This window comes from Sciurus vulgaris, assembly GCF_902686455.1.
Source record: "Sciurus vulgaris genome assembly, chromosome: 7".
In the NCBI taxonomy this organism is placed as follows: domain Eukaryota; kingdom Metazoa; phylum Chordata; class Mammalia; order Rodentia; family Sciuridae; genus Sciurus; species Sciurus vulgaris.
This window is the reverse complement of record NC_136467.1, coordinates 155589625-155616594: the sequence shown is the minus strand read 5'-3', so window position 1 is coordinate 155616594 and position 26970 is coordinate 155589625. Positions and strand designations below refer to the sequence as shown.

General features: G+C 43.0%; 2 protein-coding genes across 2 annotated transcripts; both read left to right on the top strand.

Moving 5' to 3' along the window:
• Positions 1 to 12933: 12933 nt before the first annotated feature.
• Positions 12934 to 15622, top strand: LOC306665811 (histone H2A type 1-like; the record flags this gene model as incomplete). Its single annotated transcript, XM_079147412.1, has 2 exons — positions 12934 to 12942; positions 15281 to 15622. The coding sequence occupies 2 exons, from the start codon at positions 12934 to 12936 to the stop codon at positions 15620 to 15622; spliced, it is 351 nt and encodes a 116-aa protein (XP_079003538.1).
• A 1037-nt stretch (positions 15623 to 16659) lies between these two features.
• LOC306665810 (histone H2B 1.2-like) lies at positions 16660 to 17070 on the top strand (the record flags this gene model as incomplete). The annotated part of the gene is made up of 1 exon (XM_079147411.1): positions 16660 to 17070. One exon carries the CDS (start codon positions 16660 to 16662, stop codon positions 17068 to 17070), a length of 411 nt encoding a protein of 136 aa, XP_079003537.1.
• Between the last annotated feature and the right edge of the window lie 9900 nt (positions 17071 to 26970).

Below are 26970 nucleotides of genomic sequence, written 5' to 3'. Positions count from 1 at the left end.
AAATTGTTTTCTATGAGGAGCCTGGGAAAATTTCTCTGGTTTCTTTAGGAGAGAAAGAGGGTCAGGAGAGCATGGCTGGGGGGCTCTGCTCTGTTTCTGTTTTGTCTATTTGCTTTCTACATTGCTTTCATAGGTTGAAATGTGAACTCACACCAATGCATCATATGTTCAAAACAGAACTTCTGTTTCAAAATAGGTAATATTTGCTACCAAAGAATTTTGAACTGTAGAGCTGAAAAGGACTTACTGGAAAGTTAGTGACATTATCGTTAACTATTAATGATATTTATTTAATAGTTATTTGATTTTCATTGAATTATAAAACATACACAGAAAATTACATATGTCAGCAAGCCAATTTTTTACAAAGTAATGCAGGCATATAATTAGCTCCCAGCATTAACGAGTCACCACTATTATCATTTAATAAGCCCCTTCATAGTCCTTTCCATTCCTTCAGTGCCCCAATGTAACCTCTATCCTGAATTCTAGTAGCATAAACATTTTTATTTGAATAATTTTAACTTTCAGGAAAATTATGAAGGTAGTATAAGAATTCCCATAAATGTCTCTCCCATTTTTAGCATTTTACATTATTATGTTTGCTTGTCAGAAATAAGAAATGGCCAATGAACTGAAATCCAGACTAGACTTCATTTAGATTTTTCCATCTTTTCTGTTTTTGGTCCCAGAATCCAACCTTGGTTACCAGGCTGTGTGTAGTTGTCCTATGTCCCCAGTCTTCCCTGTTCCGTGACTGCTTCTGTTGAGGTTTTGATGACCCTAAGTCCTGAAGAGTGCTGACCAGATGCCTTCAGAGTTCCCACGTGAGCTGGTTCGCTTTTCTCATGACTACACTGCGATTACAGATTTGGGGAAGTAAAATCACAAAGGCGAAGGATCTTCTGTCACGTCCCATCAGGTGTATGTGATATCCACGTGACATCACTGGCATTAACCTTTATCATCTGGTTAAGGAGATATACCTGCTAGGCTTCTCCATTATCAATTTTTTATTTTTTATTTTCTTTTCTCTATTCTTTGAAGACACTTCACTAAGGCTAGTCTGCCTTAACTTATCAGTATTATTCTGTTCTGTTTTTGGTGCTTCAGTCAAAGCTTCATTGACCATTATCAGGTCATGTAAATGTTCTCCTATATTTTATTCTAAAAGAATGATAGTTTCACAATTAGATTTAGCTCCATGACTGGTTTGGGGTTGTTTTGTGTAAAGCCTGAGGGGTGTCTACACACACACTGACTGGCCTGTGCACACTCAATTGTTCCTGCATTGATTACTAGTAAGAATACCTTTTCCTCATTGACTTGCCTTTCTTCTCTTAATGACCTTTGCCCTTTGTCCAAAGTCAGTTGACAATGTCTGTGTGGGTCTATGTCTAGTCTCTGTGCTGCCATTGACTCAGGTGTGCTTCCTCCTGCCAGTGATGCACTGTGTTGAGTACAGCAAGTCTCTGTGGTAGTTCACTCTGTGTGTCAACCTGACTCCATGACAGGATGGCCAGGTATCTGGTAAAACGTTAAATCTAGCTGTGTCTGTGAGGACGTTTGTGGATGAGATTAGCATTTGAATAGATGGTTTTGATAAAGCAGATTGTCGTCCTCAACGGGAGTGGGCTTCATTCAGCCCCTCAGTGGTGAGGGGTTGCGTAAAAGCAGAAGGAAAGGCAGAGCAAGTGGGGTGCCCCAGTTTTGTTCTTCTTTCTGCTTTACTGCTTGAGCCGGGACATCTGATCTTCTCCTGCCCTTGGACTGGAGAGGAACTATTAGTTCCTCTGATTTTTAGCCTTCAGATTGGACTGAATTATACCACCAGGTTTCTGTGTCTCCAGCTCGTAGACGGTAGATCTTGGGACCCTTCAGCCTCCATAAGTACATGAACCAATTCCTCATAATAAATCTAGTGGTTCTGTTTCTCTGGAGAACCCCATTGGAGTCCTTCATCAGATAATATGAGTCTTCCACCCTTGTTCTTTTTCAGAATCATTTTGGCTAATCCAATTTCTTTATATAAATATTGGAATTATTTTGTTGATAGGTGGGGGAGAACTGACTCTTCCACAATGTTGAATCTGCTGATGCATGATCATGGAATACTATTTACTTAGATCCCTCTTGATTTGTGGGTTGACTTTCGTGGAGGCGAGAGCTGCTTGGGTCCTCTGCGGAACAAACCACTGTGGTCTGCAACTGGGAGCACTGTGGCATCCTCAGCAATGGAGGATGTGAGCAGAGTGTGGGGTCTGTGGCAGCAGCAATGGCTGTGAGGTACTTACCGGCAATAGCTATTGGGGTTCTTGGCACAGCAGGACTCTGGGGACCATAGTGGGCCCCACCATGTGACTGACGGAGATAGCCACCACCCTTTTTTGTTCTCAGCCATCTAGATATCTAGATTACACAGGTGCACCCAGAGATCTAGATGGGGAAACCAAGGCGAGTCCTATGAGCGGGCCATGAAAGGCTGGGGTTGCTGATAACTCACCCTGGTCTCCTCTGTGCTGGGAAATCATGGGCAGAGGAGATCCCTCTTGGCTGTGCCATGCTTGGGAAGAGTACTATGCAGGTAGACAAAGCGATCAGCTTGTTTGTGGAGTTGTTCTGGGAGAGTTTTTGTTGTTTCCTATTGCTTGTTTGCCTTCACTCCACTATATTTCTGTAGCTTTGTATCTGCCCTCCTGAGCTCTCTGGAGTTATTTCATTCATAAATAACTGCTTAATTGTTTTTCTGGGAGGAAAAAGATTGGGATTTTCTACTCTGCCACCTTGCTGATGTCCCGTCAAATATCTGATCTTTCACGCAATATACCGTTTCCATTAGAGTCTTTAATATATTAATTATCATATGTTTTCTGTCTGATAATTCTAACATCTATGTTGTATCCGAATGTGTTGTGAGGACCATTTTGTCTCCTCAGACTTTTTTCGTGACTTTGTAATTTTTTTGTTGAGTCAGATATATTGTATGAAGCAGTAGATACTGAAGTAAATAGTCTGATAATGTGAAGTTGATGTTTCTCTGGTGGAGAGTTCAGCTGTATTTGGAGTTGGATGTAGATGAATGCACCAGGTGCTCGTTTTCATTCTCCTACGGGCTCTGTGTCTCTAGTGTGTGCTGCTCCTCAGAGATACCTTGCCTCTGGCAGCTCTTCACACATACTCCATGGTTACCCATCACCAGAGGTTTGCTGGTGGTAGGGTAGGGTGAACAAAGGGCATTCTCTAATATTTTGGTTGAGTCTCAGTCTTTGGAGTGCACTGGCACCTCTGTCTCAGGAGTGCACCGTAAGCAGGTATTTGTGTTCCTCCTTCCTCCATCCTCTAGAGGTGGAGTTTTTGCCCAGACTACTGCTCCTTTTCCAGGTGGCACTGTATCCCTTGGCACTCCCAAGTCTATGTCCTTAAGACCCTCCCCTCTGTAGTTTAAGACTTTCCCACTGGAGGTGGTGGGTGCACACCTGTAATCCCAGCAACTTCAGAGGCTGAGACAAGATCACAAATTCAGTCTCAGCAACCTGGCAAGGCCCGTCTCAAAAAAAAAAAAAAAAAAAAAAAAACCCTAAGAAACTTACCCCCCACCACACACACACAGTGAAAAAGATGGTAAGACACTTCAACTCTCCTTCATCCACTTCCACTGACATCTCCAAGTGCAGAGGTGGAGACTGGGAAGCACAGTCCTCCAGTGTGTGGAGATACAGATAACTGCACTGAGAAAGTTCTAGCATGGGTGTGATACATTAACAACCAAGACATGGCAGCTGAAAATGATTTCACACTGGCTTTTTCCCAAGAAAAAGGAATTCAGAAACATCATATAATTGTACTGACGGGAGTATTCTTCCTCTGTCCATTTCGTGATGACTGTGGCGGAAAACCTAAAGACTGGGTGATACATGAAGAACAGACCTGCCTGCCTCACAGCTCTGGAGAGATCAGGCCTGTTCTCTGGCAGTACTGCTGGACACCTTGGTCTCCATACCTCCCATTCATTTACTGAGTTCCAAATGCCACCACTACAACCTAGAGATTTCCTTGTCCTTGACACTTGCTTTCAGGCATTATAGGTATCTGGCCAAGAAGGTGGCCAGATTAGGACTATGCCAATTCTACCTGTGTCACTCAGAAATAGAACAGGATTACAGTCAATTTAGAACTCATTAAACACTGGCATTTTAAGGCATGCTTTTTAACTCAAGAACAGTTTCATGCATTTTTGTGACTTAGCCGACTAAAACTGGAGTTCGAAAGAGTGTCTGCTTTCGATGGCAAGCAAGTTATAGGAAGGCTGTAGACCTCTGCAACCAAGAAGGCACATTAAAGTGTTAGCTTACCAACACAAGGTGATGCCTGCTGCCTCCTGCTGAGATTTGGAGCCCACACCTTGGACACCCACCCGGGAAGATGCAGATCTTTCAGCTGCTGCAGGGATGCTCTCCAGTCTTGCTGCAGACCCCCAAACTCACTTCCTGTTTCTTCTGTCTCACCTACCAACTTTTCTTCATGGATTCTCACCTCACAACTCACAAAGAGGAAGCACACACACACACACACACACACACGAACAAACAAACAAAACCCACATGGGGAAAAAAAAACTTTAAAAAGAGAACTTGAGAGTTCTTAGTTAACACACAAAATTAATCCCTAGAGTCGGCCAGTCCTGGGCTTTACATACTCTTAGATCAACACTATTGGTCAAAACTTATGCAAGACCTATCAGCTTTTGGAAAACTACCAACTGCTATTGGTTCAAATTTATGCTAAATAAGGTTTGAAACATCACCAACACTATTGGAAGGAATCTGCTGCTGGTTAGTCCTGAGTCTCTGTTTCCGTCCGTCCTTTCTTTCTCCTGCTGCTGGGGCAGAGGGAAGGTTAGGTGACCTGTGCGGCTGCTGGGTGGAGCGGGCCCCATACCAGGCCTGGACGGGCTGTCGGGTGCCGCAGGTCCCGTGCCTGACTCACAGCACCTCAGGCAGTGCGGGTATAGCGGGCCTGCCTGGCCAAGGTCCCTGTCACTACCGGGGCTCCAGCCGCCTGGTCTGCAGCCCCAGGGCCTCTGGACAGGATTTGGCCTCAACACTATGGCAGCCATGGCCAACTGAAGTTCTTCAAGCAGTTTCTCAGAGAACAGAGGGGAGCTATGAGAAAGCTCATGATCCATGTCGTTTTATCAGTGCTGCGGTAGATGGTAGGACAAAGGAAGTAGGAGTGGACGTAGACAAACCAACTGAAGATGGAATGAAAGGAAAGTGAGGTTCAAATTGTAGTGCTGGAGAAACTAGTATATTTATTCATTTAGTCAAGCATATTATAGAAGCAGAAAGGTTACAGAAGCAATTGCTTGAAAACAGCTTTTTGAGAAACTAAGGAAAAGAAAGATGATCTGCTATAAAGAATAAATTGTGTTAAATGTGAGACAACATAAAATATGTGTAGCAGAGACCATTGTTTTACACATTTTTAATATAGCACACAAAAATATTTCTACTCAAGGCACACTCATAAACAAACAACTCCTAAAGGCATTCATAAAACAGTTACCTTTATCCCGCAATACGTACTGAGATCTTAAATTTTATTGAGCTGGGCCCTGCTCTATCTTATTACAGCTCATGTTTCAGAACTGGTCATAGCCATCCAAAATTATTTCATAGTCAAGATTAAGGCTTTGGAAAATTCCATCCTCATAATGAAAGCTAGTCAGAGCCATCCATTGACATGAGTCGAGGACTAAAAACTGACAGTTTGCACTTGCTATGGTTTAGAATTCAAAGGTGCAATTCATATATGGCCTAATAAGCCATAAGATGAACATGAGTGGTCTTAGTTTGGCAATAGTCAGCAGAAGCTAAAAGAAATTCTTTCCAGAAAAGATAGTTTCTTAATCCCTGGCCACTTACAATTCCCCCAAATGAATTCCCTTCCACAGTGTTCTCAGCACCTCTAATTGCATCTTAATCCCTGGCCACTTACAATTCCCCCAAATGAATTCCCTTCCACAGTGTTCTCAGCACCTCTAATTGCAAAGCCTCTGTGGAAACAATCCACCAGGAGTGAGAATTTAGGTGGCACAATTTCGACCTTCCCAGTCTTTTCAGAAAAGAGAAATAAGAGTAAATACTGGAATGAATATACTACTAGAAACAAAATAAATAGCAGCAGACCTGATGGTTTTGTATAAGAAACAAATAGAAGCCAGATAATTAGAGGTGCTAGGGGAAAATTAGAGGTGCTGATATGTGCGTTAAGTGTCAGATCATAGAGCTAAATTCATTAACCACAAATACAGGCTTAACCTGTGCAGAGGCTGAACAGTGACCCAATGGTGTCCTCAAGGATCCAGGCCCTCCCCCCTGTTCCATTCCATGAGTCATGTGCACATAAACATTTGCTTTCTGTCTCTCAGAAGGACTATAATTCTCTGCCTCACTGATATCAAGACTGTTCATATGGCTTACTTTGAGCAATGAAATTTGAGCCAATATGACATGTTTCATTTTGAGTCAGGAATGTTTGTCATGCTCTCCCTTTTCCTCTGTCATGAGACTTGTCAGGTCCTGACTGTAAGCTGTTCCCTCTTCCTGTACCAGTGTGCAGATGAGGTAGAACAGAGCAGCAGAATGAAAATCAAGTAGAATGAGGCAGGTCATTAGAAACCATTGGAAGCTGGAGGTTATTTGTTACTGCAGCATAACCTAGCCTGTTCTTAGTAATACAAACGTTAAACTCAAAAGTCAGGTGCTACCATAAAAGAAAGATGCACACACACACACACACACACACACATACACACACACAGAGAAAGAGAGAGAGAGAGACAGAGAGAGAGAGAGAGAGAGAGAGAGACTTTTTAGAAGCTAGAGGATAATTTTTGATACACTTTAGTGACAAATTTAGGAAAACCTTTTCCTACAGCACTTGGAAGGTAGATAGATCTCTCATGAGCTTCCTGACTTCAGTGAACCAACTGAGGGAGTCTTAGAAGTATGCGAAGACAGAGCAAGAAGGCAAATGAGGAAGTCAGGGGCAGGCCAGGCAGTATGAGTACCCAGAGGGTCCCCCAGTAAGGTCAATTTCCTCGCTGATGAACGTGCTCGGGACATGAGGGATCCCACAGAAAGACTAACGTAGATGCATGGACAGGGGGGTAACAATAAGTGATAATAAAGAGAGTATGGAGAGGGGAGGAGAAGAAAAGAGAGGAAGGCCCAAAACCTGTGGAAAGAACAAGCCATTACTCCCCCAACTCACTTTTGCTCTTGCAATAAACCTGCATGTTCCTTGCTATTTTTGTGTCTTGTTCTTCAATTATTTGCTGAGCGGACACAAGGAACCAAAGACCCCCTAGTCAGTAACATGGCTGGGACATTGAATGTTAGCAGTGTGTCTCTATTACTATTGGCTGCATTTAACAAAGGTCTTCAAAAACACCTGAGGCCAGAAAGTAATCAGCCCGCTCCAGAATATTTATGGTTGGAGGATTGTGAGAAGAAACATCTTCCCAAACTGAGAAGTGACTTAAGGAACAATGAAAATATTAAAACTCATTTTTGTGATAAGAACCAATGCATTGAGGGACTTGTTCAAACCTCTGAATTAAAATAGTGTCTAGAATCTGGAATGGGGCTCAGTGGTAGACCGCTTGCCTCTCATGTGGGAGGCACTGGGTTTGATCCTCAGCACCACATATAAAAAAATAAAATAAAGGTCCACTGACAACTAAAATATACATATATATATAATTATAAATATATATTCATACATATATAAATATATTTTATATATATATATATAAAAGTAAAGACTTTTGACTTATCAAAATAGTTCAGGAAAATAAAATAGAATTCTTGATTTTCCCACCAGAGCCAGATAGGCTCAAAATGCCTAAACCCTTAGAGAAAAAAAATGGAGAGGGAGGAATAAATCTTCACATGAACTGGGGAGGGGTGAGGTGGGGTTATCTTGTGAGGTTGGTTGTGAGCTGGATTTCAAATACTGCCTTGGGACACAGATCCCTTTTGGAGAGATGGACTGTGCCAGTTGCTGGGTTCCCAGAGAGGGGTGTATTCTACGGTGTCTTGTACATGTGACCAAGAAGATAATTGAAAGGGGCAGACTTGGATGAAGCCTTAGTGGACGGCAAAAAATTAAAAAAAAGAAAAGAAAAAAAAAAAAAAAAAAAGACATTAGTGTCACGAGAGTGCTGCATAAAGGAGATAAGACACCATCTGGACCAGAACTGGAAACAGCCAAGAAAAGGGGTATATAAACCCCCTTCTCAGACAGCTCCTCGGCTCGGCCCAGATCTCCTGACGCATCCACGTCAGCCAGGTTCACCAGCCCCATCGAGACAGCTTCATGATCAGCGGAGACCTGCCCGGCCTCGATTCCCAGACTATCGACTGGAGAGAGTTCTGCAGCCAGCCGTCGTCTGCGCTCCGGCGAAGATATCGCTGCATTTGGGGTTGTCGGAACCGACGAGGCAGAGAGGACTCTGGACTGTTTGATTGAGGTGTGTTTATTTGCCACTCGATTTGATTCATGTGTGATATTAGAAAGATGAAGGTTTGTGTTATCCTGAGTGTATCAAATAAAGCCAATTTGTTTGGAACCAAATTCTAGTCAGTCGCCTCTCTGCGCTCGGGACAATAATGGAAAAGAAAGCCTTCCTAGAGAGTGGAGCCGAAGGCTGTGAGAATCGTGAACTCCAGAACTGTCGAAAGGGGTGCAGAACCACAGCCCAGTCAAGGCGTGTTCCAGAGAAGGGAATCTTTGCCACAGGGTAATTTCAGAACCTCCTTGGACAAGTGACTCTTCTCTTCTTTCTGTTCCATAGTTCTGCTCAGGTTCCACTGTTGGACGTTGGCTAATGAGGTGGGGGGAGTGGGGCATACTGTTCATTTTATTTACTAGATTTTCAGAACAAAAAGACCCACATCCACACTGATACCGAGATTATCATAAGACCCTGCACCTCAGTCCCAGTGGTGTTAATGGGTAGGACTTTGGGTTTTTCTTCCTTGGGGCAAGGGAGAGTTACCCACTGAATATATTCCATGGATGGAAAAGAGCTCGATCCAAACATCTGAAGTTTGGACTGTGACAATTTGTACTTTTGTTTAGAAACATCTCTGCCCTTCCCTCTGTGATGCTGGCTCTTCTACCCACCTGGCATTGGGTTGTGCCTGTGGCCTGCCTTGGCCAAGGAAGTATGAGTAGAGGCCACAAGTCACGTCCACAATAAACTTCTGAACTCCTGGCTCACTGCATTCTTTTATTTTCTTTCCATTGGCACCGTGTACATTCCACATAGTTTACCCCGCCTGCCGTGGTCCTGAGGGGGTACCCTAGGGAGCAGGGCTGCGGCCAATCTCAATGGACTTGCAGTGTCAACAAAATATAGGCCTTTATTTTTGTAAACCATCGAGATATTCATTTCACGGGCACCTCCAGACTGACATACCTATCTCACCTCTTCTTTCTTTTGTCTCATAGTCCCCAGATGCAAATTCAGGCCTCACATCCACTCTTACTTACATGTCCTTGGGCAGAAACATGCATCATGATTCCATTAGTAGGCTTGAAAAGTGAGTTTTAGTACATACAGGCTTTGCGGAGAGTAAATAAAAGCAACTGAAGAAGTAGTGACTTTAAAATAGTTTGGCAGAGCCAATACAAATGAGGAACTTGCAAACTGACCTGCTCATACTGTCCACAGACAGTTCATTTCAGACCACAGCACCTTCATGGCCTCTGATTTTCCATGAAGCAATGAGAGCAGAATTATTTTTGGTTTTGTTATGGTAACACCCACTCCTGGTGTCAATTTCTGAACTAGACAGAGTAAGGTAGACTATACGGTGTTAACAAATAGTTACAAAATCTCACTGGTTAAGGAAGTCAAGGTTCCTTTCTTCCTGATATCACCATCCATTGCAGGTTGTTCAGTGGAGACAAAGTGACTTGAAAGGAGACTGGGAGATAAACAACCAGGATCTAGGAGGACAGCATGGTAGTGGACCTATTAAGATGCTTTTCCACTACAGATGACACAGGCGCAGTGCCTGCAGGTTACCTAACAGCTCTATCCCCCAGTTTCTGCATCTATCATGTGGGATGCTGGTTACTCTGGCCTCACATGAGGTTATTAGGAGAGTTAACCAATGACTTTTGTATTTAAAGCACTTCGAACAACACTGCCACCATATTAAATGCTGTGGTATTCATTTCTTTCTTTGCTATCAATGATGCAGCAATAACTATGCTGGCATATATTTCAGCACACGCCTGTGCAAGTGTAACTGCAGGTAAAATAATAAGTAGTCGATTCAGGACCTAAATGTGCTCTAAATGTCAATAGCAATTCCACATGCTCTCCACAGAGAGCATGGGTCAATAATTTATTTCATTGCTTACTTCACTACATTCTTATCAACATTGTAGTATAAAATTTTGGATTTCTGATATCTCAGTGGTAAAAATAAAATTGTTATTTTCTGTACATTAAGTTAAACATCTTTGTGAATTGTAAAATATTTTAGTCTTTGTCTAAACATGCCTTATTTTCACTCTAACCCTTAAACTGGTATAAATTACTATAGAGAATTCCAGACTGAAATGTGTTCTGCCTTAGCATTTTTAGGCAGCTATCAATTGTTCTGACTTCTGTTATTGCTAATGATAAAAAATCATATATGTAATTCATGATACAAGTTAAAGGAGAAAAGGATCATGAGAATCTCAGGAGTTGCTAAATGGATAGGTGCTAGTGTTTTTTGCTGATTTTAAAGAAATTCCAATAATAACATGGGGGTAATATACGTCAACTAAAACTGTATACTATACTTGAGAAATTAAAATCTCCTATTACCATTATGATTTTTAAAATTGTCTCAGATTGTCATATAATGCATGTAGAGAAGAAATTTACCATTGAAAAAAAACAGAGCAAAACAACCCTAGTGTTTGTGTAGGGAGTGCTTCTGCAAGGCACCCTGGCAAGGCTGCGGGTCTGCACATGGACCACACACCAGGCGTGAGTGCCCTGTGATCCTCCCTGCAGCAGGGGAGGAGGCAGTCCGGAGATCTGTCTGAGTGCCCTCTACGGTCAGTCTCCCCATCCAAGCGGACGTGTTCAGTCTCCTAGGAGCTCCTGTGAGTCAGTTTCTTACTCACCACCTGTCTGGTCCTGGTGAGGTGAAGGACTTTCTATATCTGATGCCGCCATGACATTGCTTGGCTGTGGTTTAGAACTGGCTTCTGAGTAGCAGGCCAACCTACCTCTGTGTCATATGTCATCTAGCTTTTCCAGTTTTGTGTCTTGCCATGTAACTAGGGAAACAGGAATGTAATACCACATTGATCTTGTGTTGCCCTCTGTATAAGCAGTAATCTGTGCTATGGACTGTTTGTGTCTCGTCAAGTTCATATATTAAATTCTAACCTGCCATGTGACAGGAATAGGAGGTGGCGTCTCTGATAGGTAATTATGACATAAGAGCAGTGTCCCCATGAATGGGAATAATGACCTTGTAAAAAGAAGAGAGCTTGCTTTCTCTCTGTTCTCCCTTATGTGAAGATCGGAGAAAACTGTAACCTATAAATCAGGAACTGGTCACCTGACCCAGATCTGATGGCACCTTGTTCTTGGCTTTCTCAGCCTCTGGAGCTGTGAGGAGTACATTTCTGTTAGGTAAGCCATTCAAGCTAGGATGGTTGGTTTTAGCAGCCCACACTGACTAAGGCAAACTATCCAAATCCATTTGGGTTCAGTGTCTCTTTTCAGATCAATTATATGAAACTACTCCCAGCCAGTCATATCTTCCATTGTGTTGCTGCTGAGGAAGTGTTTAACTGCTCCACAGCTTGCTGTTTACCTGGAAAATTCTAGAGGAAAACTGAAATGATAGAATTCAGCAAAGCAATCAGATGCAATATTATGACACAAACATTAGTGATGTTCCTACATGGAAAAGCAGAAGAAATGGAAACAAAAGATGACTTATACTTACACCTAGATAAGTAAATAAATAAGAAAAAATGCCTTTAGATAACCTCCATGAAAATAAATGAAATAACCTCCATGAAAACAAAGCTCCCTGAAGAACCTGTATAGAAATACATAAAGTCTTTGAAAACCTAAAAATACCAGTTTTCTTAAATGGAAAAATATCACACCTTTATTCAAATGTGTTATCATCTATATTGATCCATACATTTAAAGCCGTTCTGATAGGACTTTCCTCAGAACTTTAAGAATAAAATGTATGTTCAATTAGAAGCAAAGACATTTCAAGACCTTCAGAACGTCGAGCTGCTCTGCTGGTGTGGTGGTACGTGCTTGTGATCCCAGACTCAGAATGCTGACACAGGACGACAGCAAGTTTGAGGTCAGCCTCAAATGAGAGTTCTCCTATGATGGCCAAAAATACATTAAAACTAACCCACAGAACGATGATCATTTTACCAGAAACAAACTAAATTCAATAATTATAAAACATGTATGTAACCTCAATAGCTAAATTAATTTAGACCGTTCACATTAAACATAACAGGGCCTTTACTTTATCACATAGTGGACTGAAAACAATCGAGGCTACACTGTAGGGTTTTTGTAGCACATGCTATCTCTCGTTAGGAAAAACCAGAAACAAAGTAGTTCTATATTTTAAAATTGTTAGTAGAAAGTGGAAGTATTATTTAATTATTTTTTAAGATGTTGATAGACCTTTACTTTATTCATTTATATATGCAGTGCTGAGAATTGAACCCATTGCCTCACACGTTCTAGGCAAGCGCTCCACCACTGAGCCACAACACCAGTCCCTAGTAAGTGGAAGTTTTACTGAGCATGACAACTTTATAGGACTTCAGACAATTAACCAAAGGGTAACACATTTTCATGAGGCTATGAACACAGTAAGTGGTAACTATTAGCTGAAGAAGTTGGGAGCTGAGAAGAGCCTTTATCTATACTTTTGAATCATTTCCATAGCAGCATATTTGGAAACTCATTGAACTTGATGATGCAACCCGTGTCCTCAGATATGTGACAGTTAATTCCCTGAGGTAGGAGCAGGTGGCAGACAATGGATTCTCCCTAGAGGAGCCAGTTGGGAAGGTTCTCCTACCTTGTATTTATAGATGTCCCTGAGAAAACAGTTCTTTGCACACTATTACAAGACCTTGATGACATAAGCTTAGGGCATCTCTAGGGCCTCTCCCCTGCTAGCCTGAGTTTTAAAAGATAATTTTCTGAGGTGAATTTCTTACTGATGGAGCTAGCAAATTACTTAAAAGAGAAGTTGGGCATCATATATCTACCCACCCACTATTTGAAGATAAAGAGAAGGGGAGATTATACCAAGTGGGATCAACCTACCCTTGCTAACAGCACTTGAGGTATGAGGCAATCCAATCTGATTGGATGAAACCAGAAGAAAAAATAGATGCAAACGAGTTGTTGAAACTCTAATCTGATTGGATGGTGTTCAACCACTCAGAAAGCAAAAGACAACCAGACAGCCTAGTACCCAGTGCCTCTTGTACCAAGAGCATTTTGTAAAGATTCTGCCCGTGGCACTTAAAGTTTTAGATTTCATCTTCAGTTGCTTGCCAGACTGACCTCCTTAAGCTAAGACCCTGATGAATGATTCTGGTCAACTCATGGCCATATACACACCCACTCTGCTCGCCTGTTGTTGGAGCCAATCCTGACTGAAGCAGGAATTATTTGACCTGGGAGAGAAAAGCGATCTTGGAAAATAGTGTCATCTATGACTACTGGACTCAATGGGACCCCCAGTAAGGTGGGAAAAAAAAAAAAAAAAAAAAAAGGACTTAGGTAATATTAAACCAAAGAACCCCAAGAAGTCAAGACCATGAAGATGGTGATATGACTCCCAGTTGCCAAGCCCTGCAGCCAGCCAACTGGTCCCTACCAAGAAGCGGCAAGGGGGCGGTGGAGTGGGGTCCCAGGTGGGACACGGCCGCGTGGAACCCACCATGCAGGCGCTGTGGGCCTGAGGCACTGTAAACCAGCGCCAGGGTCCTTCCTCAAGGACCTCAACCTCCTGGTTCCTTACCTGCCATGAGAAAATGGAAGTGGGCTAGGGCTGAATGGAAGTAGGGACTTGAGAGTTGACCAAAAGTGTTAATATATTTCCAAACTGCGATTAACATAAATTTGGACCAATAGTATTGGTACTTGTTTCAAACCCTAAATAGCATAAGTTTGGACCAAGGGAAGTGAGCCAAGTGCTATGTAAACCCCTTGAGCAGCAAGCCCAGCTGGAAAAAAAATTGGTGTCAGTTAGTTTTTAAAGTAGGAGAGCTCTGTTCTTTTCTTCAACATATTTTGTTAAACTCGTTACTTGTGGATTGTGGAGTGTATTCATCCAATTTGGGAGACGAGAATTCAAACTCCTGAGGCCTGTCGCAAGATTAGAAGGTGTAGCTTCACCTTAAAAACTTAAGTGCTTCTCAGCTGCAGAAGCGTGTGGCTTAAGCAGGCTTTACCAGAAACAGCAGAAAAGCTCAAGTCTCACCAACTAGTGTAAGTAGAGAATGAAGATTCATCTCAAATTCCCCCCAACAGAGACAACTCAGGTAATGTTAAAGTACCCCAAAAGCTTAAGAATATTATGAAGAGAGTATTTAAACACAAAAGAAACTTTCACACATTGTATAAAATGTAAGTAAAAAATTAAAGAAATGGGGGTACTTGGATCATAAGGGGGACCTTGAAGAACACAGCGTTATGCAGCCTTAAAACTGAAACACTAAAGAAAAGAAAAAAACACTTTTCATTCACAAGACAACTATGGCAAAGCTGGGGGGCGGGGGTTTACCTCTCGCCCCTCAGTGTCAATAGCTGATTAGGTGGGTTGGCAGGCACTGCATCGTCACCACCACCAAGGACTTACTCGCCGGGACACAGTGACTAGAAGCAGAGCTTTCAAAACTAAAGCGGCTCTGAGAAAGTCTTTGTTTGATGTTCAAGTCCTGATGACAGGGCTCGCTGGCAGCTGGCGAACTTGGCAAGCATTAGTACCCGACCAGGGGAGTCCGGTGAAACGTGTCAAATGACGTATTGATACCTGTAGCACTAAAGGCTGGTCCACGAGAGAACACAGGAGTGTCCCCAGCTCTACTTCTCTTGGATGGGGCATTTTCAAGCCTTTTGAATTAAAAGCTGACTCCAGCCTGTCCCTTTTCACACTCCCTGTTCACCGCTCACGTTCTTTTCTCCCACTAGAGGGCGCGCTGTGGCCAGGAGGGCGACGGAGCTAAGACGCGCTGCTCCCGCGCTGGGCTGCCGCTCCGGGTTGGCCCAGTCCACCGCCTGAGGCTCGAGGGCAACTATGCAGAGCCGGTCGGGGCCGGTCTACCTGGCAGCTGTGGATCCTGGAACTCGCGGGCAACGTGGCCCGCGACAAGAAGTCGCGCATCATCCGGTGCCATCCGCAGCAACGACGGTGAGGAGCTCAACCAGCTGCTGGGCAAAGTCACTATCGCGCAGGGTGCTGTCCTGCCCAACATCCAGGCCGAGCTGCTGCCCAAGAAGACCGAGAGCCACCACAAAGCCAAGGGAAAGTGAAGGTCCCTGCAGTCTCTCACTTGTTGTAAAAGAAACAAAAATAAAAAACAAAAACCAGATATTGCACATCAGTACCTCAGGAAGTCTCTCCATGATTTCCTCAAAGCTTAGTTCACAGTGGGATTATCACGCATCTTGTAGCTTTGTGCAAGCCATGTTTGTGTGGTGTCCAGGAAAGCACTTGAAGGCAATTGTGTTCATGTGTCTCTTTTATTTATAAACGAATTTATCAACTGTTTATTTATTTCTTCTCCAAATTTAAGGAATTGGTTTTAGTACTTCAAATGTTATCATTGATTTTGCCTTCAGTTTTGTTTTTAATGAATATCTTAATTGAGGCATTATAATTTGGTGAAATTGTCACTTATTCCTACAGGCACACACATAATTTGACCAATTTAATTCCCTTAATTCCCTAGTACTCTACCCTTCCCTCTTCCCCCACCCCATCCCACCCCACCTCCTTTACTCTAATGGAAGAAGATAGGTATGTGCCTATCAGTTAAGGATTTTACTCTGTGAGCTGTTAGTTTCCCTAAGAAATCACTCATGGGTGGTCAGTAGGATTAGGATGGAAAGGGTCACAAAGTCAGAAGAGGCTCCTGCCAGGGCCTATGCCAGCTACACCTCTGCCAAATCCAGACTCTGAGAATCCAGCAAACAAAACATCAGCAACAACAAAACACACCTGTATGCCCATGCCACCAACAGAGGTGCCCTGGCAAGGACCTGTAAACCCCACCACCACCACCACCACCAAAATAATCATCACACAAAGGTCCAAAACCAATCTCTTAAAAATAACTTCAGTTAAGTGAGACTCCTGCCTATTTATAGTCTGGTGGTGGCTTGTGACTGCTCTCACTGCTGCCTTCTGTTTAACCAATCAGAGAACCTGAAAGGTGTCACCTCATTTACATACACAGCAATATCCAATCACATGCGGATGCAAAAGACGCCATTTGAGCTCCGTGCCTATAAATACCGGTTCCTGAAGCTGCTCTGCTCTTTTCCTATTTGCGTTTCTAGATCTGACGATGCCTGTGCTCGCTCCAAGCAACACTGCCACCTCTTCTAAAAAAGGTTTCAAGAAAGGTGTTTCTCCAACTCCGAAGAAGCAAGGTGGGAGCGTAAATGCAAAAGATGCTGCGGAGAGTGGCGATAACAATGAGGAGGAAGTGCCACAGCGGGTCCGGGCCGATGTCGGTGTGCCTTCTGAGGCGCGGAGCCCCATGAACACGATCTTCAAAGGCATCTTCACCAAGGACGTCTTCCAGCGCATCGCAGGCGAGACCTCGCGCCTGGCACACTACAACAGGCGCTCGGCAAGTGCATCCCAGGAGATCCACACGGCCATGCGCCTGTGGCTGCCTCACCAACTGGCCAAGCACACTGGGTCTGAGGTTACCAAGACCACCACTAAGTACACCAGCACCAAGCGAGCGTGACCAGCTGCCAAACGACCGCGACAAACCAAAGGCTCTTTTAAGAGCCACCCACACTTTCTAAAAGGCTGTATGCTGTTAAAGGGTTATGGGGTGCGAGTTTAGCAAGTGTGCTGGGTGGGCGGGACAACCTCACTTTACAGCCAATGGAATTGAAAGCCAGGGGAGCACAGAACTGGGGTTATTAACATGACTAGCGTTCTTTACACACCTAACAATTCCCTGAACTTTGTGCCATGGTTTCATTGAAACTCCAAATTTAAAGGGAAGAAGTACAAAGAAGGAGGCTGTCAAATATAATCCCAGATCTTCTTGGGTGTTGCTATGGGTAAGCCCTATGACGAACGGATGGGTAAGCCCTATGACGAACGGCTCGCTTTTCTAGGTCGGCTTAGTATGCCAGTCTTTTTATTATAGCAACGAGAACAGGCATGGTTGGCAGTTGGGGGTTGTGGGTGGAAGGTTCCTGTAAATCAGGCTAGCTACCCTCGGCCTGCTGGGACTTGAGGCCCAAAGCCCGGTGTCTCTTGGTCTGATGATGTCCTCTGAAAGCTTCGAGAAGAGTTCCTACACGGTGAAGTTGAAGAGGTTGGCACTGGAATGTGAAGATCTTGTCATTTCAAGTAATTTGTATCTCAACGAGGTCCCTAACCAGGGTCAACTGGTAAACCGGAGGAACTCTGTCCTACTTTGGCATTACTTAGAATTGGTGGGGGGTCACTTTTTTGTTTTATCATAGGTTTATCAGAAATGGTGTTTGTGTCCTGTAATCCTGGATTCCAATACTGAGATGCTCTCAATTTGACAGTAGGCTTCAGGAGAAATTAGGATGCCCGACATTCGAGTCAGGACTTTGAATGCAAGATCCCCTCTGTCATGAGAATCTAAATGCTACTTCAAGAGCAGATAAGCATTAAGGAAAAAAGTCAGACACTGAAATGGACTACCTTGAAAAGAAAGGATCAATTCATTACTACCTCCCAGAACACTGGTGTAGCTGGAATCTTCAGTTTGATTAAATTTTTTGATTGCCTCTTTTGAAATGTAGATACTGTCTGTGTCTTTAAAAATAATTTTGGAAATTACAGTTCTCTTGGAATGTATGGAGTTTCTGAGGAGGAGCTTGGTCACGTTTCAAAAAAATATTTCAGTAAATCACATATTCAATGTAATAATTGCAGGTGCTTAAAAATGCCATTAATCCATTATCCTAAATTTATTCGAATTATCTAAGAAGGTATTTTAATAAGTAAAACAAACTAATGCTTTTTTGTTGAGTGCTGGCAGTTCATTTATATATTCAGAAAGCTACAATAAACAGTAAAAGAAATGAATATTCTACTATAATCGGAGTATGCAAAAAAGGAGATCAAAGACAAATGAAAGTGGGAATAAGCAAGGACACATAAGCTTGATGCTTAAACTCACAGGGGGAATAAGTTCATCTGATTATTCTCTAAAGTGGACAAATGAAGAGCAGAGGGATTAAGGGAGCAATCTTGGTCTAATGTGTCTGTTACTCAAAAGACCCAACAAGGAAAGTGTCTCCTTGCTGAGTTAGAACTGCAAATATCTGACCTGGGAGCAAGAACAAACAACAATATCCAGAATTCAAAACACAAACTATGTAGCAGGATTGAGAGGTTTTCAACTTGTTTCTACAACACAAATTCAGCAACACACTTTTCCATGATTCACGCTCAGAAATACACATACATAGCAACAGCCAGAACAAATGTTTTCAGAAACAAAGTGCCACTGTGGAAGGACTCCAAGATTACTATTCTAAATTACTTTGTTTTGTTCTATTGTTTTCTCACATAGCCTGCTTCACAAAAGGTTAATGACTTGCTCTTTGGAACAAGACTGGGATGACTTATCTCACTTAGCATGATATCCTCCAATGTAAATTTATGATTTTTAGTTAAAATAAATAAATTTTTAAAAATAAATAAATAGATGAATGGACAAGTGAAAAAAAAAGACTGGGATGAAGAGGAAGGTCCACCAGGCAGTGGGCTCAGCCTAGTGATACCGCTCTTTACCGGGGCCGAGTTCTGCTTCCTCAGGTGTTGAAGTATAACGCCGGAGAAGCACGCAGAGGCAAATGTAGAGTGGAAATGCAGCTTTATTAAAGAAAAGTAAAAGCAGACTTCTCCGGGGTGGAAGAAGGGGACCCAAGGCGGAATCCATGGGATGAGCAAATCTTGTCCTTTTTATGGGTTTTATTCTTCTATTCTTCCCCCCTTATCTCTTTCCTTCCTGCCTAGGGAATTAGGCCCAGTTTTGCAGGTGAGCTGTAAGAAGTGAAAATGGCCCAGGGGGAGAGCCAAAGTGATTCAGCCAGGTAAGGGCCCAGGGGGCACTGATCAGCATCTCCCTGCCTGTAGTCTGACAAGGGCAGGTAAATTTGGTTATCAATGGGCTCTGCAGGTCCTTGACATTCCATTCTCCCAGGGCAGTCTTCAACTTCCAGAGGTAGATGGCTTTCATGGCCTCCATTTCCTCGATCTGACCCGATCCCCTATTTCTACACTAGCTGCCTGTCCCCAATTCTGGCTTCTCTAGGGCATACTCAGTAAGGACCTGCACTGGCTGAGCCTTGCCACAGGTTCAGAGCACAGGAGGCCCACCAAGCCCAGCCTGAAAGGTCTTTCTGGGAATGTTCAAACTGGAGACTGAAGGACTCCCTCCCATTTTTACTTGCTCCATGATGAGTTTTATTTGTAAGCAAATCTATCTTGTTAAATTGAAGCAATGACTTTAAAGTTGGTACAACAAAACCACCACCCTCGCACCCAGTTGATTAAAGGCATATGGTCTTTAGCTCCTCCCCTCATCCCAGTGTCCTTTTGTGATTAATCAGGGTGTGCCATAGGACAACAGGGAAATCAGAAAAATCGTGAAACTGAGCTGAAGCATGGGCTGTTCCTTTCTTCCAATACTATAAAGCAATTAAGTGACACATGAAGAGCCAAACAAGGGGGTATGGCTGATCCTTTGAGAAGACTTGTGGATCGTCAGAACACCTTGATCCCATGGGATTCATCCAAACACTGTTAGTAGCTTTTCATCACTCTGAACCAAATACCTGAAAAGAACAATATAGAGGAGCAGAAGTTTATTTTGGCTCAGAGTTTTAGCACTTTCGGTCCATGATTGCCAATTCCATGACTCTAGTGAGACAGAACATCATGGTGAAAAGGTGTGGTGGAGAAAAGCTGCAAGGGACGAGGCATGACCTGCGACCTATTTCCTCCAACCAGACCTCACCTGCCTCCAGTTTCTACCACCTAACATTCAAATTATTGTAGTCCACTAAAATTATTAATTAGTCCACTGATGAGGTTAGAGTCGTCATGATCGATCACTTACCCTAACCCCACCCTTGGACGTTCCTGCGTTGGGGACCAACCTTCGCACGTGAGCTGGAGGGAGACATTCCAGATCTAAATCCGGACGCCCTCCCTCTGCCACTGAGAATCCAGATGAGAGCAGTGTGGTAGACAGGCCTGCCACTCGGTTCCTTCTGCTGACTCGGGATGCTTCTAAAGTCCTGAACCTTACCAACCCTGGATCATGCTTAACTAGATTTGACCTCAAGGTTCTTCTAGATGGCAGGAATGAAATTAGCACCCTATGGTTCTTCCACCTTGAGTTATCCTTTCTCAGACAGTCCAACCGAACTCAGCCGTGTTAATCAGCCAGCGATACATGACCGCTGTAGGACGCGCAAATCCTGAGACGCTGGGAGTAAAAACTACACTGGTTGCCTTCACTGGAATGTGACAATGTTACTAGATTGTCAAAGACTTTGACCCTTAAAAATGTCACAGCAAAACTAGAAATTTCCCAAGCAAGTCTCTTCTCCTGGTCACCACAGAGAAACACAAGTATACATTACATACAGCGTTTAGTTTCTAATGCCTTTCTTTTGAGTCCTCTTGATGCCAGCCATTCAAGTTATACTTTGGGTACTTTTTGGGTAATCCAGGATCTCATACCATCTAAAGGGCCCGCGTTGGCCCTAGAGTCAACGCTGAATGATGATGAGTGTCCTCATGTGAGAAAGAAGCAGAGAAGATGCACAGCAGAGAAGGTGATTTTTAGATGAAGGCAGAATTGGAGCAATGCCAAGTTTTCTAGACAGCAGTCAGAACTAGGACAGGGCACAGGAAAATTCTCCCCACCCCATTCCGAGTATTTAGAAGGTTCCCATCCTGCTAAAACCTTGAATTTGGACTTTTGACAGCTGTGACACAAATGGCAAAGAGTATATACAGAACATCCAAAACTTAACATTAAAAAAAAAAAAAAATACAATTACAAAACAGACAAACACCATGAATTTTTTCACAGGAAATGAAAACAGTGAACATTTCACTGAAAAAAATATGCTAATAAGCCCATGGAAGTGTGCTCAACATTATATGTCATTAAGGAATTGCAAATTAAAACTACAGTGGGACCTCACTTTACATTTATTTGAGTGGCTAAAATGCAAAACATGGACATCACTGAATGCTGGTGAGGATATGAGAAGAGGAGCTAATTCTTTGGTAATGGGAATGCAATATGGTGAAACCACTTTGGAAGGCAGTTTGACGATTTCTTGTAAAGCTAACTACCTTTACCATGTGATCCAGTAGTTGTGTTCCTAGGTGTTTATCCAAATGAGTTGAAAACATATATCCACAGAAAAATCCACATATGATTGCTTACAGCAGCTTTGTTCAGAATTGCCAAAATTGGGTTAGACATTCTTCAGTAGGTGAATGAATAAATACACTGCCATGCGCATACAAATGAAGTACTGTGCACTGATTTGAAAAATGAGATATCAAGACAAAAAAGACAGGGACAACACTTAAATACCCATTGCCCATTAAATGAGTTGTTCTGAAAAGACCACGTAGCCCAACTACATGACATCCTGGAAATGAGTGAAAAGAGCAAGAGTGAAAAGATCAGTGGCCGCCAGGTGTTTGGGGAAGTTTTAGCGTGGTAGTGGAGGGATAAATAGGTGGAACTTCTATAGGATGCTATGAGCTAGCATTATCTAAAATCAAAGATAGTAAGGGTGACACTAGAAAACCTGAAACTAATCTCAATTGCTAGAGTAGATGCAAAGTCCTAAACAGAGTAAAAGAGAATTCGATCAAGCATTCTATTAAGGAAAAATATGTTGTGAAAATTCTCGGTTTATTCTTGGAATAACAGCACACTTGATATCTTAAAAGGCATCCGCCCACTCATTAAACAAGGGTTACTGAGTGGCACATAGACACTGCTTCAAGAGTTCATTGGATAAAGAAGTGAACGGTAAATGAGCCAGATCACTTTAAAAACTGCAAGGGCTAATATGAATAAAGCTCTTGGGAGAACCTACATGCCTACCCAAGTTCCTGATAGCTACTGCATTAAGAGTCTGGCTCTGACTGGAGGGAAAGGAGGGAGGAAATTTTCCCCAGGAGATAAATATTTGAACCAGGTCTGGTGGAGGGTGCCATTAAGTATTATGCAGAAGAAAGGTCAAGGTCCACTCCGAGAGTCGTCAAAATTGAGGTGTGGCCAGGGATGGCTCTTCTGGGCAATAAAGGCGAATCTAATATCCTGAGGAGCCAGGCAGGCAGTGGGGAGATATGAGGGGGATTAGTTGGAGGTCAGTCGACAAACCTTCGCATGACTTGCCAAGGAGACTGGCGCTTCTCATCGGAAGGGTGGACATCCACAGCTCCCGGCATAGGCGTGAAATAGACGTGAGAGTATTCAGGAAACTGGTGGCACCAGTGCGGACGGATTCTGGTGGGGAGATAGTGAACGAGGAGCACTCTTGCCTGTGTGGTTTGCTTGGACCAGGAACTTGGCGTTCCCTTGAGCACAGGGCTCCACCCTGAACCCTCAGTGCTGCAGGCAGCGCCAAGGGCGGCGCAGTGCGTGCAGGGGCTGCAGATCTACTCATGCGGCCGGTTGCTCAGGTTTCAGGGATTTTGCAAGCTGGTTGTTAAAGATCACTATAATTAAACAGTAAAGCACATGATATTTTAGTTAAATAAATTAAATTTAGAACAGTGGACATTCTCTTCTAACTGCTTGCCGGCATTTCCCATTCTATTCTCCCGAGGCATTTATGCCAGTGGTAGCTGAGTGTGAAATCCTGGGACTTAACTTAGGGGGCTTTTTGTACCACAGACATCAATTACTATAAGCCAGGGATTTATTTATTGTTTTGTTGATGGTCTAGACTTAAGAAAATCTTGGAAGAAAATGTTACCCGTGGGATTAAGCTGCACAGTGCGACTGGACCACACAGCAAGGGGATCTTATTTGGGCATCCAAACCTGCGCCAGATCCAGCTGAGTTGCTCCCGCCCCGCCGCTGACAGCTGAGCGGTGCTCTGACACACTTTCACTTCAGTGAACTTTTTTGAAAAGAAAATAGAACCAATATGTATATCAGGTCTACTCAGTCCACGTGTGCCTGAGTGTTCTGATGAAATAAATGATAATTAAGGGATTTTCTGCTGTCAGATTTCATGACACTTGCTGACAACAAAATTATTAAAATGGATAGTAGATTTTATAAGAAATATCAAATTGGAAGTTCTGAGGGATCAAAACCTCATGGTCATGTCAGGGGATGTATTGGTTGTCCCTTTAGAGTTTTTCATTTATTTGAAAAACTGTTTCACCCATATTTAATCTATGAAGTCCAGTTAGAGGTTTTCTAAAAAATAGTGCCACTATATGAAAAATAAATTTTCATATTCAGAAGTGAATTCACGTGTTTGCATTAAGCAAAGATCACTCATGAGCAAATTTTGCAACTAGGACAATAAATAGGGTTCTCTCTAATGAACTTGGTGAACTTGAATATTTACTATGTCTGTAATGATAATTTCAAAAAAATCCACCAAATCTTATCAAATTAACTGTATGATTCACAACCAGTAGCATATAATAAGGAAACCATAGTCAACTCCAGCTCTTATTTTGGAAACTTAGTTGCTCTGAAAAATCTTTGGTTTCTGACCATTGCTACACAGCTCATTTGCAGCTGAAACCTAGATGTCTGCCTCTTGGGGTTGTTCTCCAGAACACAACGTCCATAAAGGTGATTCACTAAGCAATTCATACAGATAAAGTCTTATGTTCTTAAGCAAAGTTACTAAAATGCATTGAAATATAGCTGTAGGTTCACTAAACTTAAAAATCTTAAGTTAACTGGAGATAGGAATTTATATCCGAAAAATGAGTGAGTGGATTAGTCTCCCCAAGAAAACCCACTACCCTTAGTTCAGTAATGAAGTAGTTTTAGTGCTTTTAGAATCAGGACCTACCCCCTAAAAAAGCTCTTGTCATCACCACATCTTGTTGTGGGATATCAGACAAAGCTACTAAGCAGAGAACTCGACCATGATCAACTCTCTGCATATTTTTGGATGAGTTAACTGCACCTCTGTGTCGTGGGCAGCTTCTGAGACAGCATTCCAGTTTTCGAGCCCCTGGTGTGTGTGACCTTGTGTAGGTCTCTCTCACGTTGTCCCAGGACCAGACTGTGTGGCCCGTGGAATGCCATATGGCAGAAGTGATGGCATGTCACTTTGGAGATTAGGTTGTAATAGCTAACGCAGCTTCATTCAGCCACAAAGTAGGAAGCAGGGTTAAGACAGCAAGTGAGTGATTCACCAGCAATAGGCTCCCAAAAAGGAGCCACTCTATCAGAACTCTTCTTTTACAAGTTCACAGTACTTTTTAAACATATGATTCTAATCACAAGGGTCTTTCAGAAGAATTCACTGAAAATATCACCAAAAGTGGCATACAGGATGCTTATGGCTACAGAGAGGTGCTGTTGTCGAAGTGGATCTGCCTTAGCACCTGCTGAGGGTAGCAGAGCAGCTGACCCAGCACATTCCTGTGCAGCATTGCTCTCCTTCTTCTTTATGGTATTTGAAGAGGTGTTCTAGGGGAAAGGAGCAAAGTGCAGTTGTTCTATCTTTGTCATAAGCAGTTCTTAAAAAGGAGGGATAAATATGAAGACCAGCAAGATACTGGAGACATGTTTTAGGGGTTTTATTTCAATGATGTAAGAGCATGATAAACGCAGATTGCATTAGACAGAACGTAAGGAGGCGTGTTCATTTGCAGTTTTGAGCTCACCTGAGTGGAGTTCAAATACTCAACAAAGCAGCCACCGAATGATGCCAGACCTCCAAGGCTCACAAATTCCTCAGGGGTCTGCTAGCCAGGAATACCCTCGCAAGAAACCTAGTGTCAAGAACTGAATGTCCCACTCACTTCCCCATTTGCATACTGAAATCCTAATGGCCAGTGTGGTGATATTAAAAGGAAGGAGTTAGGTCAGGAGGAGAAACCTCAGGTGTGGTACTGGCGCCCTTCAGGAGACCCAGAGCCGGTCCCACAGCTCTTTGCCACAGGGGGACGCCACTGGGCCACGGTTGTCTGCCAGCCTGGAAGAAGCCTCACCTGACACCAGCCAGCTGGGGCCTTCATCTTGGACTTTCAACCTCTACCAGTGAAGAGTGAATTTCTCTGTTTTAACTACCCAGTCTAAAGCCTTCTGTTATACACGTCCAAAGTGAGTACGACACTGAGTATATATATGTTGACATTGGGAAATCCAAAATGTGGAATTCATGCTGTAAAGCTAAAAGTCTCAAAAGTTTGTTGAATTAAAACGTGCTAAAATATCATTTTTGTTTATTTGTTATTTATCTTACATAAAAGAAAACTGTTTGGTAAAACAAGAATGGTAGGATTCTTAATATATTAGCCTGAAGTCTAATATCATGTTTGAAGGTGAAATATCAGAGCCATTCCCAGGAGAGTCAGGAATGGACAAGTGTGTGTGCACGCATGTGCAAACTTTTTCTTTTTTAATCAAAAAGAGGCAGAGCGTGGTGGCACACACCCGTAATCTAGCAACTCGGGAAGCTGAGGCAAGAGATCAAGATCAAGATCAAGGCCAGGCTCAGCAACTTAGCAAGACTCTATCTCAAAATAAAAAGGAATGGGTACGGGACTCAGTGTTAAGAGCCTCTGGGTTCAGTCCCCGGTTCCAAAATAACCAAAACGAACGAGAGAGCATAAAACTGAGAAAAGAAACTGAAAAATATGGAGAGAAAATTGAACCACAAATACATCATCAACAGTGTATTTCATTTCCACTGCTGTAGAAAATACAGTTACATGGCAAAACCTGATGAAGGCAACAAGCTCAAAATTGTTCCGAGTGGGTCATTTCTTTGGATAAATGCTAGAAGCAAAAGATGAAAAAACATGAACAATCGGCAGGCGGGGACCAGCTTTGGTCCAAATGGTTCACTATTTGCTGATAAAGAAAATGGGAAGTCTGTGGTTGTGCATGCTGATCCATCAAGAGTGAGAAACTGCACGATGACCTTGACAGGGATCACTTACTCTCAAGATCTATTGACTCTAACAGTTGATGGGTTTGGCTAGTAAGAAGAAAAGGGATCTCCGGGGAATAGATAAAGGACTGGCCTCCATGAGCAGGAGCCGCTGCCCAGGAGCTAAAGACGAGGATGAGGGCTGAGATCCAGGCTCCCTCTCCCTGGAGACCTCCAGGGAGCAAACCCAGAAAGCAAACCCTTAACCCCCTATGGTGCCCTCTGGATAAAGCTTCTGAACTGGCCGGTTACAATAAAATTTTAAAGCTCCCGTATTCATTCTCACAGAGCAGACAGAAAGGGTGAACTTGAAGTTGAGAGACAATGAAGTGGACCATGAGGGTATGACTGGCTGTTCCAAGGAAAATTCCAGGGAGCGCCCGACATTCCTGAAATCATCAGGACCCACCTCCAATTCAAGCTGGGGCTCCTGAGGATGATCTGAGGGGTCAGGGGAGCAGCTCTGACCT